Genomic DNA, 14011 nt, shown 5'->3' on the forward strand with positions numbered 1-14011 from the left:
ACACTATAATCCATGCTCTTTGCACTTTACCACATTGCATTCCTCCTCAAAGAACATCTTCAAAGGCTTTGTTTCCAGTTTTTTGTTTTATTTTGTTTCCACTATGCTCAGTCTGACCTGTTAGCTATTAGGAAGATTAATTTTACTGTCAGTGATGATACCAGTCATGTAAGAAGGGATAAATTCTGAGCTCGAGGCTTAATTAAGTGTTTACCTTACGTTGTCTTTATTAGTTTTTAGAAACCAGTATTCATTCAACCTACCATATCACTGATTTCGTTCTTTAAATCAATCAAAAAGCATTTATTATTAGTTAACATACTATGTCCCTGGCACTCTGCTAGGCACTGGATACAGAGACAAAAATGAAATCATCTCTGCCCTTAAGAAGCTTCCATTATATTAGGAAATACACATATAAGTAATTGTAAGATATATACAAAATACCCAAATTTTGTCCCATTTATCTTTGATGCTAGTTAAGACATTTAGCATAGTTTCTTTCCAGGATGAATGAATGAATGTAAAAGTATTTAATAAGCATTTGAAGTACCTGTAGAAAAGTTGAGACATACCTTGCTTTTAAGGAGTTATTAACCTAATGGAAGAGACAGCACGTATAGGAGGTTCAATGGTAATGCACCGTTAATGTCATTTTTACAATAAAACCTTATCTCTTTATGATATTGAACCATTTGACAGTGCAAAGGACTCTGTTGATAACAACTTTCTTTTCTTGGTCTTCAGTATCTGTGGCTTCTGAGGAAACAGAGGCTTATGCCCTGCTAAAGCAGTTTTCAGGTCGCATCTCCACAGGGGCTTTTTCAAACCTGGATGACTACTGCAGGGGTGGTGCTGGGCTCAGAGTCCTGAACTATTTCCATTGAGGCCTCAGGGACGGTAGTAGTTAAAATAGTGACAGTGTTTTGACTCACTAGGCCACTTCTGTTCTCTCTTTCATGGCCCCTTGCTCTTTTATATAGGCTGGTTTGCTTGTCCTGTATGTAATGAACTGGTCAGTAGTTGGTGGTGATTGTTGGCCTTTTATCCACAGGAGTTATATCCCTGAATGACAGCTAGGGAGAAGGATGGGGTAGAGGTAAATTACACTGGAAGCCAAGCTGTTGATGGGTATAAATCTATATAACATTCCTCTTGAAGGGAAAAGATTATCTGACCAGAACTTCCTAAAACATCCATACATAACAATAAAAGTAAGATGGCATTATAACTACTCTATAGTAAGTTTTCTTTACAGTAGGCCATTTTTAGCAACTCTTGATGCCTTCTTTCTTATACTAGAGATATGTAATGGATCATGGTGGGTTAGAGTAGTGAATTGGTAAGAATTGCTTCAGTGGATTATGTTGAATCAAACAGTGTTCACTTGTCATTAAAATATTCTTGTTAGAATTCTTTATTTTTCTGTAAAACATTGAATTGAATTGAAATTGAAAAAAAACATTCTGTAAAACAGTTCAAATATCAGTAATGTGAGAGAAAACATTCCGTATGTGGGTGGATTATTATGACTGCATCTATATAGCATGTATGTGACATAATTCCAGGTGGAAAAATTCCTCAAATGGATTAATGAACCAGTGGAGGAGATACCATCACAGGACCCTCAGGATGATGCACAAGACACTTGCTCAAGCAGTGATTCAGAAGAACAAGAAAGATCTGTTACAAAATGTGATAACCCTTTTGAGATTAGTCATTTGGAACCTGTCAAGTGTGATGCCTTTTCTTCAACCAATGAATTTGAACTGGAAAATAAAGAGGACAACAAAACAACTGTAACAGAAGAGCAAAAATGTGTTCCTGAAAGGCAACTGGTTACTGTTGGTATTCCAGATTATCTGCAAGTGGAAACAGATGGTAAGAACAAGTGTACTCATTTGTAATAGATTTAGAAAAATATTTACTGTGGTATTCCAAGAACTGATGTTTTCATCAGTATGGATACTCTTTGCACCAGCACAGTTCATACCATAAGCCATGGGTTATTTCTGCTCCATGTTTGAGTATCAGACTTTATTGGAGGTGGATAAGATACAGGACAAATATATTTCCCTGGTATTAGCTTTTCCATTGATAACAACTAATCAGTCAATAAACATTTATTAAGTGCCTATTATATTCTAGGCAGTGTGCTAAGCTTTGAGGATACAAAGAGAGTTAGGCCAGTCCCTGCCTTCAAGGAGCTTACAGTCTAATGGGGGAGATAACAGGCAAAGAGTTATATATGGACAAGTTATACATAGGATAAGTAGGAAATAATTAAAAGAGGAAAGACTCTAGAATTAAGAAGAGTCAGGAAAAACTTTGTTTAGAAGATGGTATTTTATTTGGACCTAAAGGAAGCCAGGTAAGCCAGTAGGCAGAGATAATAAGGAAGGAGAACATTCCAGGCATGGGAGACAGGCAGAGAAAATGCCCAGAGCTGAGAAAAGGCATATGTGGAACAGCAAGGAGGCCATTGTCACTGGATCAAAGAGTACATAATGGTCAGTAAGAAGGCTGCAAAGGTAGGAGGGAACTATATTATAAAGGTCTTTGAATGCCAAACAGGATTTTGTATTTGATGCTGGAGGCAATAGGGAGCTGATGGAGTTTATTGGCTGGAGGTGGGGGTGGGGGGGGTGACATAGTCAGACTTGAACTTTAGGAAATCACATTGGTAGCTGAATGAAAAGAGACTTGAGGCAGGCAGGCCACCTGCAAATTATTGCAATAGTCCAGGTATGAGAGCCAGCACCAGGGTGGTGACAGTGGTAGCAGTGTCAGAGGAGAAAAAGGAGTATATCCAAGAGATTTTTGCAAAGGTGAAATTGATGGGCCTTGGCAATAGATTGGATTTGGGAGAGTAGGAGATAGTGAGGAGTCCAGGATGACTCCTAAATTGTGAGCCTGGGTGACTGGAAGGATGGTAGTATCAGTGACAATAAGAGGGAAGTTTGGAAGTGAGAGGGGTTTTAGGGGGAAAGTTCAATTCAGCTGTCTGAAAAGTAATTGGAGATGGAAGACTCCAAGGTCAGTGGAGAGGTCAGGGTAGGATAGGTAAATTTGAGGATCATTAACATAGAGATGGTAGTTAAATCCATGGGAGCTGATGAGATCACCAAGTGAGGGAGTATAGAAAAATAAGAAAAGAGAGCCCAGGACAGAAGTGTGTGGGAAAGGTATACTTAGTTCAGCGTAATCTGGATAAGGCTCCAGCAGGACTACTGCCTTTTTGTCTTTCTTCATTTAAAAAAAAAAAAGGAAGAAGTGTAAGTAGATGGTTATTGGCTTATGTTGGTATGCATTGTCATTGCAGTCTTCACTCACTCAGCCCTCTTTGGGACAAACAAAAATAGTAACACTTTGGCACAGAATGTGGGTAGGATCTATCATGACTTTGAAGACAGTGCTTACTTGTGGTGAAAGTTCACCTTTTTTTTTTAAAAGAAGAAAAACAGTTTAGCAAAAAATGACAACAATAACAACACAGTGATTTACCAGTAGTTCCCTACCTCTGCATTTAAGGAATTTTTCAATTCGTCTCCACAGCCAGGTTTGGTATTATAATTACATAGCAGTCTGCTTCAATTTTTTGTTACATTTACATTGTTATAGTAATTGTGTATACAGTTTTCCTGGTTCTATTTTATGTTGTTTTGCATCAGTTCATAAAAGTCTACATTTGGTGCTCTGAATTCTTAATATTCATTGTGTTTTATGCTGTAGCATATCCCATTATAATCATGGCCATAATTTGTCTAGACTTTCCCTAAACAATGGGTGCCTGTTTTGTTTGTTTGTTTTCAGTTCTTTGCTGTCATGAAAAGTGTTGCTATGGCTATATTTTGTATAGAGAGCCTTTCTATCTTTGACCTCAATGGTCAGGTCATGTCACCAAGCATGTATGAAGCACCTGCTATATGTAGTAGGCATTATGCTAAGGACCTGAGTATATGCCTAGAAATGGAATCTCTGGTCAGAAAGTGTAGTTATTTTAATCATTTTGTTTTAGTATAGTTTCAGAATGGTTAGACCAATTCACAGCTCAACCAATGAAGTATTTTTTAAGTTCCTTCCTTGGGCTAGACATTCTAGCACTGGGAATGCAAAGGAAAAGGTAATCTGTCTAGTGGTGGTGTTCATCCCATCCCCACCACACCTTCTTATCTATGTCCTCCCACAAAGACTTTACAAAAGATACAGAATCATACATACATGCATAGTTTATTCCAGATAGCTAAGGAAAGAATTAACTTGCTTTGACTTAGGAACTCAGTAATATCAGTTAAGGAAAACAGATTTTATTTTTTGCTGACAGTATACAATGAAGATATTTTGTTCTGTTATTTTGGATAGTTCTCATGTACTATATTTGTCATAAGTGATCTTTTTGACTTTTTTCGTGTATGGATACTTTTATTACAATTGAAGCAAAGAAGAAGAAAAAGAAAAGCAAGAAGAAGAACAAAACTCTAAATCCCTTCCCTCCAGAGATTGCTGCTGTTCCTGAGCTGGCCAAGTATTGGGCACAGCGATATAGACTGTTCTCTCGTTTTGATGATGGGATTAAATTGGACAAAGGTAAAGTAATATGTGTTGATGAAATGTAAAGATTCAGATTGGCAAATATTTTGTTGTATCATTTATTTATTATATTTTTAAAAAACAAAATACAGTGACATTTAGTAGAACGTCTGATCATCCTTACCTCCTTTTTTGTAACTTTTTGGTCTGTACCTATGATTTCATTGGAATAGGGAACTCTCCATGAGGAACTCCCTCAGCCAGTGCGAGTTGCTTGGCAACAGTCATTTTTTTGCGGGGAGGATTGGGGAAGTATTAGGTCACAGAGCCATAAGTGTCAGAGGCAGGACTTGAACCTCGTTGTTCATGACTCTGAGTCCAGCTCTTCAGCTCCCCTGCCACCATCCCTACTTTGCTGGTACCTAGTTAACTAAGCGCTGAAAATTTTGAGTTCAAAACCTATTGGCTTCCACTGTAATCCTGAGTAGCCCAGCAAATTATTGTGCACTTGAATGTTTGGGTTACCTAAAAGTTGTGGCTTGTTTTCTGCCTAAATAGAATATCCTATAAGACCAGAGTTGTACACCCTCAGAAGTCATGGATGTCAAAACGAATGTTTGCTTGTAGAAGTCCCATAAAAAGTCCAAAGTCCTCTTAGCAGAGGCTGTGAGATGGGGGAGGGAAGGTGGGGAGGGGGTAAAGAAGGAAAGCTTCTATTTGAGAGGTACAGGTAGGTGGTTTGAAGGAATTGACTCCTCTTTGTTTACAAAGTTGATAGTTTCTCTGTTAATCTTAAAATGCAAGTCTAAAATTCAAAAGGCTTGAATTCTAGTCCCAGACCCTTGTTAATTATAACTCATTTTATTTGGCCTTGAATTTTTTTCTGTTTAAGTGTCTTCACAGTAATTCACAACTAAATTCATACTTTCTGAACAGTTATTTTTAACTTTATGCTTATGCTTGACCGAATTTCTTGTTGTTTTGCACAACTTAATGAGAAGTATTTTCCCCTTTAGAGGGCTGGTTTTCAGTTACACCTGAGAAGATTGCTGAACACATTGCTGGGCGTGTCCATCTGTCCTTCAACTGTGACATTATAGTGGATGCATTTTGTGGAGTTGGAGGCAATGCCATTCAGTTTGCCCTAACAGGAAAAAGAGGTAATCAACTATAAGACAGAAAACTGTTTTCCTTCAGTTTGTCTCTATATGTATTTGCTTCAAACAATTGAAATGTCAGCATCTTGTATTACTCTGTGTTCATATGTTAGTCTGCAGTGCTTATAGTGAAGCAACTACTAAAAATATTTGCAACCACTTTTAACTATGTCATCCTTGACATAGAAAAATAGTTTCTATTTTAAACAATAGTTTCTTGTTTAAACAAAAGATAAACTTAAAATGTCTTAAATGTTTGTTCAGTTTAGGTGGTTCTATAAAGAACAGATAGTAACATAGCTAGGAAAATATTTAAGTAATTGTCTCAGGCCTGTATAGCAATCATGAGATTTAGCTGGGATTTCATAAGAGAGTCCAACCAATAGTGTGTAAAGTAATAGGCCTTTGTTATTATGCCTTTAATTCACCCAAGGGATGGCTTAAAGCCTTAAACAGGTTGTGGAAAAGGCTTTGGAAAGCAGAAGCAATGAGGGAAGGAAGATTTCATGCAAAGGACACCCCTGGTTTTCAGTCGTGCATGGAGGTATATACGTTGAGATCTTAGTTACCACAAATACCATGGTCTGAGCAGGGTGTCTGGAAAAAGAGGGGAGTGAGAAAAGCCACCCCTGGTCTTGGTACATCCAAGTTCTCTGTCATTTCTTCTCAGTGCAAGGATGCCTAAGGTTAATAATAATAGTAATTAGCATTTACATAACACTGTGAAGGTTGCAAAGCACTTATTTAGATAATTTCATTTGATCCTTGCCAACAGCCAACCCTGTGAGACAAGTGCTCTTATACCCATTTTATAGATGAGGAATCTCAGCCTGTGAGAGGCTAAATGACTTGCCCAGGGTCACACAGTAAGTGAGGCAGGAAGGCCGACACTCTCCACTTTTTCACTTCACACCAGGACAATTCACTGAAGTGGCCCTAACGTGTTAATTTGAGGGACGAGTTTTCCACACAGGTATATCAAGTTAGTTTCCTACATATGATGTCATAGGCATGAAGATTAGGTACTGGTTAATACAGAGAGCCTAGAAATAAATAGATAGTACAAACCTAGGGTATGGAAATCTCAAGAAAAGCAGAAAGAAGGAATATGTTTCCAGTCTTTTGAACAGCCCCACAGGCAAGCTTTGTGAGCTTCAGCATATCATTTTGAACTATGAAAGGGACATTTGTAACTGGATTTAATTCTAATGCCTGAAGACTTGTACTTCTCAGTTACTCTTATGCTCTTAAGCATCACCTTTCAATGACTTTAAATGGCTTCCTCAGTAGCTCAACTAAAGTCACTCCTACACTTGTCAAGATGGTAGCCTCTGGATCTAAAATTGTATTTTCTATTCATTGTTCGCTCCATAGGAAAACAAAGTTTCTCTTGAGTCCTACTAAAACTTAATCTAGCAGATATCAGGTTGAGAAATGTTTCATAGGCATCCTAGAAACATTCCATATGGTACTTAGATGTAGGTTGAGTATTTTTGTCACCTTGTACATGTTCAGTGTTAGCTACAGATCACCCAGATGAATGGATGACAGCTTTCTTGCCACGTATTTAAAAACCATTCTCTTTAGGGTAAGCTGACGAGGTATAATGATGGCCTCCACCATTTAAAAAAAAACAAACTGCCAAGACTTCTGAAAGAAGAACTATCCAGATTGTATTCTTAACTTTGTCTCTTGGTGTCAGAGTGAATGCAAAAAAGGATACTCAGTGAATGTAATTTCTGTCTTTTAATATTTTATAGTAGTACTAGTAAAAAGTTTTGGTGTAGAGAATAAAAATCCAGAACTTAAATTCTCAGTGGATCTCATGTCTTAATGTCTTAAAAGTTGGACCCAGAAGAGGCATCATCATTCATCCTTGACGTAGAAAAATAGTTCCTGTTTTAAACAATAGTTTCTTGTTTAAACAAAAGATAAACTTAAAATGTCTTAAATGTTTGTTAAGTTTAGGTGATTCTTATACAGAATAGATAGTAATATAGCTAGGAAACTAAGTAATTTTTGTTGTCCCCAGTAAAAGAATATGCTGAATTTCTGGGGTATTAGAGGCATTCAGAAAGAGAGAGAGAGAATAAGTGAGTGAGAGAGAGAGAGAGTGTGTGTGTGTGTATGTGTGTGTGGTGTTGAAAATATCCTGCGTTCATATCAGGATTTTTCTCATTCAGAGAACTATCTAACCACCCCCAGACCCACACACTATTTATTTATTTACATGCATGTATTTGTGTAGGTAGAAAGATTTTGCACTTGGCTATGAGTTTCTTTATTCCAATAGAGATTCAATGTTTACTATTTGTCAGCAGCACTTTCATAGACCAAAGTCAGTGCTTAACAATCTCTGCTGCTTTCAGACAGATCTTATTTTCAAACTCAACTGATCAAAACACTTAGTTTTAAAGACTAGATTTAATGTTAGAAGACATTTTGCTTCTTTGCATTTTCATTAGTGTCAGCATATTTGTCATTCTGCTCCTGGACCACAAATGTAGCAAATTAAAAAGCTGATAAAGATATGATCATTTCTCTCTTACTTGTTTGTGTATCTATAACAGAAATAGGGTCAGTCCTTGTAAATGTATGGTTTTATGCAATAACTAATTGGTTGATTTTGTGTATTTTGTACAGTGATTTTATTTTGCAAAAATGTTAATGTTTCAAAGCTGTTTTTAATGTTTTGAAGCTATCATTAATAAGTCTCCATCTCATTAGGGAGTAAAGATCAAATGAGCTCATTTACTTAATGCTTTGTAAATTTTAAAGTAATATATAAACATGACCTATTGAATTTTTTTTTAGTAATTTATTTACGTGATCACCATGGAAATCATGTTTCATTTAGCCCTTCTAAATATTGCACTAGCTTTTTGGAATCCATACTTTGTGGCAAGTGCCTTGTGTGCACTTCTGTAGATAAGCCAAGGTGAGCTTATATAAGCATTGCTAATTTTGAAATAGCAGTAAATTAAGTGAAAGCAGCTTCATTGAAAACACAAAACTATAAAGTGTTTCATTAAAAAATATAAAGAAAAGAAGATTTCTATCATTAAAGGTCTTTAATTCCTTTAAAATGTTTTTTCTGGGAAAAAACTTAAACCTATCTACAGTTTTTTAGACTATTTGTGCTTTTGTTTGTTTTTTTTTTTCTTTTTGTTTTTAGAATCTCAACATTATGGACTTTGAATATCAGTTATCTTTGATTCATGGTAGTGATAAATGCTTGTTATTAAACACATTGCATGTTCATGGTAGACACAGTAAATACATGTAAATTGGTACATGTGATAGAAGAATAAGTTTGTATAAGTATCCTTTTGTTTACAAATTCAAATGGAGGCATGGGTAAATCTTAAGTAGGTAGGATTTTGTAAATACTATTGCCATGTGCTTTTGCAAAAACCTAGATAAAAGTTTTTAAAACACCAAGCCTATTTTTAATTTCCTTTTTAGTCCAACTTCTTTCGATGCCCCTTTTCGTAGCTTACTTGTGATTTACTCTGCATACCGTAAAAGTAACATGATTCGGAAAAATTTAGCAAGAGAAAGTGTATTTAATCACCATTTTGGACAGCTGAAATATTGAATGTCACAGATTAACATCATTATTCATTATTCTTCTGCATCTAATCTCTATCCCCAAACTGCCTGTCATCAAAATATTATAAAAAGTTCTTCAATCTAGCCTTCTCAGTCACAATTAAAACTGTAAATGTTTCAGTTAAATCTGCATCTTTGGTATATGTAACTGAATAAGCTAATCTTAGGCAAAGTTTTCTTTCATTCTGTAAGGATCCTTTAAAGAATTTATTCAGATCATTGCAGAGATAAAATGTCATTTCACAAGGCTCATAAAATCGACTCATTTTCCTTTTATCTTTTTTCAGTGATTGCCATTGATATTGATCCAAGTAAAATTGATCTTGCTCACAACAATGCAGAAGTGTACGGAGTAGCAGATAAGATAGAGTTCATCTGTGGAGACTTCATGCTGTTGGCCTCAGATTTAAAGGCAGATGTTGTATTCCTCAGCCCTCCTTGGGGAGGACCTGACTATGCTACTGCAGAAACCTTTGATATCAGAACCATGATGTCTCCAGATGGATATCCTTTCTAAGTCCTTGTTGTGATTTAATTTATAAATGGTGGTAAATGTTACTTTTTATTGCCAAGTTGTGTTGGGAGAAGGGTGTCAAATTTTCTGTGTGATATCTGTTGTATAACTGTTTGGAGTTTTTTTGTTTTGTTTTTGTCCAAAATAAATGGAACAAATGAAGCAGTAATTGACTTTTTGAAGCTATTGATATTGCCAGCTCCTAGGAACATAGATTTTTGAGCTGAAGAGAACCTCAGTGTTTCTCTAATCCAGTCCCTTCAATTTATAAATGAAAACATTGAAGCCAGAGAGGTTAATTATTTGTAAGCATTACCAAATAAAAGAGGTGTTTTGTAAACTGTAAAGTTCTATAAAGAAGCATTAACTTTTCCCCTTCTTTTTCTTGTTTGTTTGTTTGGTTTTTTTTTTTAAGCAGACTTATGATTTCATTGATATAGACAACTAGAACCTTCTTTCTTACTGTAACTTTCTGGGATCTACAAGGATAAGGGACATTCCCAGAGTCACATAATGAGTGTGTTATGGGCAAGTCTCCAACTCCAGTGCCAGCTGCTGCCCACTGGGCCACAGTTTCCCCTCATGTCAATCTTTGACTTGTTCTAAATCTAAAAATTTATTTGAATTCATCCATGGGTATGAGCAAATATGCTGATGGCTTGGAAGAGATTTTTGTTTTTAAAATGAGATGATACTGCTTCTATAGTAAGAATTTTGCTCTATTCATGATGATTATTATTAAATTTCAGAATAAAAGCATCTTATGTCCTAGATTGGGGACCATCTTTTAAATGACTAAATTATCATTTAGTAGAAATTAACTGGTGTCAGTTATTTTTCCTTAACTTATTTCAACATTTGAAATTTTCCGGCTATCCCAGATGATCACTAACAATATTGTGTATTTCCTCCCAAGAAATGCTGATGTTGACCAGGTAAGTTACTATTGAAGGATTGTTGATGAGTCTACCTCTGGTTTAACTATTGATTTAGTTTCACAGGTACATTATCATTAAAATGGTATTTCTCTGCAAAACTTTGTAGATCCATTGTTATAGTTACTCTTATTGCAGCACATATAATGAGTATTACATATTTACTGTGTTAAAAGATAAATATGTAACACAAGTTGATAAGATTTAGGGCTGGAAGGAACCTTGCAGATCATCAAGCCCAGCCCCCTCATTTTTACTGATGAGAGAAACTTACATCTGCTTCAGTTGCCCCTGAATAATAGGTATTCAATAACTATCGTTGAAAGGAGAAAAAAAAATCGTCTTTAGGACAGTACTGTACCATGCATGTAGCTTCCATGTAATAAAAGTTTGATGCATTTAACTCAAGAACCAAATGGCAAACACCTATCTATGAAAGTGTGGGTAGAAGAAAAAGGTATGGTAGTGAGAGACTTTGTTATGGTGAATTTTAGGGTTCATGTGCCTGCAGTTTGCTTAAGTCATTATTAGATGGGCTTTTGGGCAAAAAGACTTGGTTTGGTTTAACCCTTGAGTTTATTTGTATACCAGCATAATATAATGTTGACCAGTCCAGAAGCATAAAGGGGAGATTTACTAACAGATTCAAATTAATTCTCACATCCCCTACATCTGTGTCATACACTTGGACTTTTTCAGAAAACCCAGAAAGGAAACTCATTGTTAGGTTTCGACACCCTGCCTTCTTTCCTCAACTAAGATGATCCTGAATTGTAGTCTCAGAAAAGAGTTACCTGATCACATTATAAAATTTAGTTGGAAATAGCATCTGGATAGAATACTTCTGCTGTATTTTACAGTTTTGACCATCTTTGCTGGATGCTACTGTCTGAGCTTTTTTTGACACTGTTCTGTCCTGGTTCTCCTGCCTGTTTAATTATTTCTTAGTTTCTCTTTGTGGTTCCTAATCCAAATCATGCACCTTAACTACAAGTTTTTTCTAAGTCTTTGTCCTAACTACCCTGCTCTTGTCTGTTCACTCTCAGTGTCTTCAGTAGCTCCCATTGGTTGGATTGTGTGTATGCTAAATATTTGAAGATCTTTATAACTAATATTATTCTCTTCCCTGAGCAATCTCACTTCGGTTCCCTATTGAACATTTCAAATGGGGCTTCCCGGAAATACTTCAAACTCAACATGACTAAAAACAACTTTTCTTTCCCCTAATCCCTCCTCTCTTACAGACTTTCTTTTTTTACGTCTAAAGCACCACCATTCTTATAGTCTCCCCAGTTTGTAATTTGGCATTATCCTCAAGACCTCTCTCTCCCTTTTTTCACATATAAAATCAGTTGCCAGATTTTGCAACTTTGTTGGAAGTAAAACTATTTGTTTTTGCTTGTAAAAAGTCTTAGAACTTATACTTTATTTACATTTTCTGCCTCTAGAGGGAGTAGCAATGCTAGTAAAACATTGAGGAGAGTGGGTTAAAATAAATACTTTTTCAAGTATTTTGGTTAAGGTTTAATTCAAGTAGAAATTTTGGTAGGAAATCTTCACTTTGACTCTGCTTTTTTCCCCCCTAAAATGTCACTGGTTGCATAGGTGACATACTAACTGCTTCTTTACAAATTATGTTGATTTTCATGCCCTTTGATGTTTTGGAATTGTTTTTTAATTTGTCCACTCCCAAAACCCATTAGTTAAAATCGACCCTAAAATAAAAATATGCTCAAAAGTCACAAACTAATAAAGAAAAATCTATCTTATATATTTGCATTCTAATTCCATGAATAAAATAAAATGATATACAGATTATAAACTAGCTTTGATGGAGAGCATTCCCATTAATTTTTCCTCAGTTTGTATGTTTAGTACACTAGAACACACTAACTTCATTAGACAAATTATGGTTCTTTTTAGGTGCCAACCAAAAAGAAGGATATTTGTCTTTATTTTTGTTTTTGCTTTGTCGTATATAAATTTTAGATGAACAAGCTTTAACTTAGAAGGGGAAAGTACTATCTATTATCGCTTTACTTGTGAGTAGAGAACAAAAAGAAGCTGTGTAAAGTAGACAATAGAAGTGAAGACTATAAACCACAATATTATCATTGCCCTTGCTATTGAAGAAAAGATCATAGGCAGCTTCCAGTTTTGAAATGTCTTATGTACTAAAGTGGTTTGTGCATCTATTTAAAATTTGGAGTGCATTTATTCATAAAAATCTCTTTATAAAAGGTGATTAGATTCCTACACCTGCTCACACAAGCCAGTAATCAACTGGAAAATACAAAATCATATTTCTTCTTTCCCTCAATATTCAGAAGGCATCAGCTTGTTGTAAAGTGTGATCCTTGGTCAGAAACAGTAACAATAGGCATTCATCTGCACAGGTCATTCATAAGTCTAGTGCCCCTAGTTAGGCGGCTGTAGTTGAGAAAAGGAGGTGTGTTTATGTGTGCACCATCTTTTTCAAAAAATAGATATTTGGGGCAGCTAGGTGGCACAGTGGATAACCTCCAGCCTTGGGGTCAGGAGAACCTGAGTTCAAATCTGGCCTCAGACACATGATACTTCTAGTTGTGTGACCCTATCATTTTTACTTAACTCTGATTGCCTCACCAAAAAGGCAAACGTGTGTGTGTGTTTGTGTGTGTGTATGATTTTTTGAAAAAATAGCCATTCCTAAATCTTAACACTTTTCTCAGATCTGTAATATTTAACATTTTCACCAGAACTAGCACATTAGAAAGATGTAGTCTATAAAAATGTATAGATTAAGAGTGCATAGACTCCGGTCTTTCCCTGTTTGAAAACAGCTACCCTGCCCTGTCCATTGCTCCCATAAACAAAGGAGGCAAGAATTTTAGAGGTTCTATAGGTCAGGACTAGAGGAAAGAAAGGAACCTGAAAAGTATGAACACCTTAAAAGAACTGACCCAAAGACAGTTTCCACATGAAATTATACTGTCTGAAATTCTCATAATCAGGAGTTCATTTGATTTTATGAGCATCCTCTTTAAAATATAAATAACTTTGGGAAAATTAAGTGACTATCAACCAGTCATCTATTACTGGTATATGAATTCAGTTAGATTGTTTTTATCCTAACGCATACTTGAAAGAAGAGGAGTTCTGATTAAAGGGGAGGAATAAAAGGTGGTTAATTTGGAACCATGAAAAACTTTAGATAGAATCGAGTGTCAAATTAGCATTGGCATATAGAACAGGAGGAGATAGGGTGCTAAAAATAAACTTTG

The 14011-nt window shown here is 35.8% G+C and overlaps 1 protein-coding gene across 1 annotated transcript in view; it reads left to right on the forward strand.

Annotated features, from left to right (window-relative positions):
- LOC114054214 (trimethylguanosine synthase-like) overlaps nt 1–14011 on the forward strand; it is a 59019-nt gene that overhangs the window by 28998 nt on the left and 16010 nt on the right. Inside the window, exons 8-12 of the mRNA XM_027877385.1 lie at nt 1569–1881; nt 4438–4587; nt 5547–5690; nt 9587–9803; nt 10670–10748. Of these exons, the coding sequence (XP_027733186.1) occupies nt 1569–1881; nt 4438–4587; nt 5547–5690; nt 9587–9803; nt 10670–10748 (903 nt within the window). The remainder of the gene's footprint in view (nt 1–1568; nt 1882–4437; nt 4588–5546; nt 5691–9586; nt 9804–10669; nt 10749–14011) is intronic.

The sequence above is a fragment of the Vombatus ursinus genome, unplaced genomic scaffold, assembly GCF_900497805.2.
Source record: "Vombatus ursinus unplaced genomic scaffold, bare-nosed wombat genome assembly UNPS02014812.1, whole genome shotgun sequence".
NCBI lineage: Eukaryota > Metazoa > Chordata > Mammalia > Diprotodontia > Vombatidae > Vombatus > Vombatus ursinus.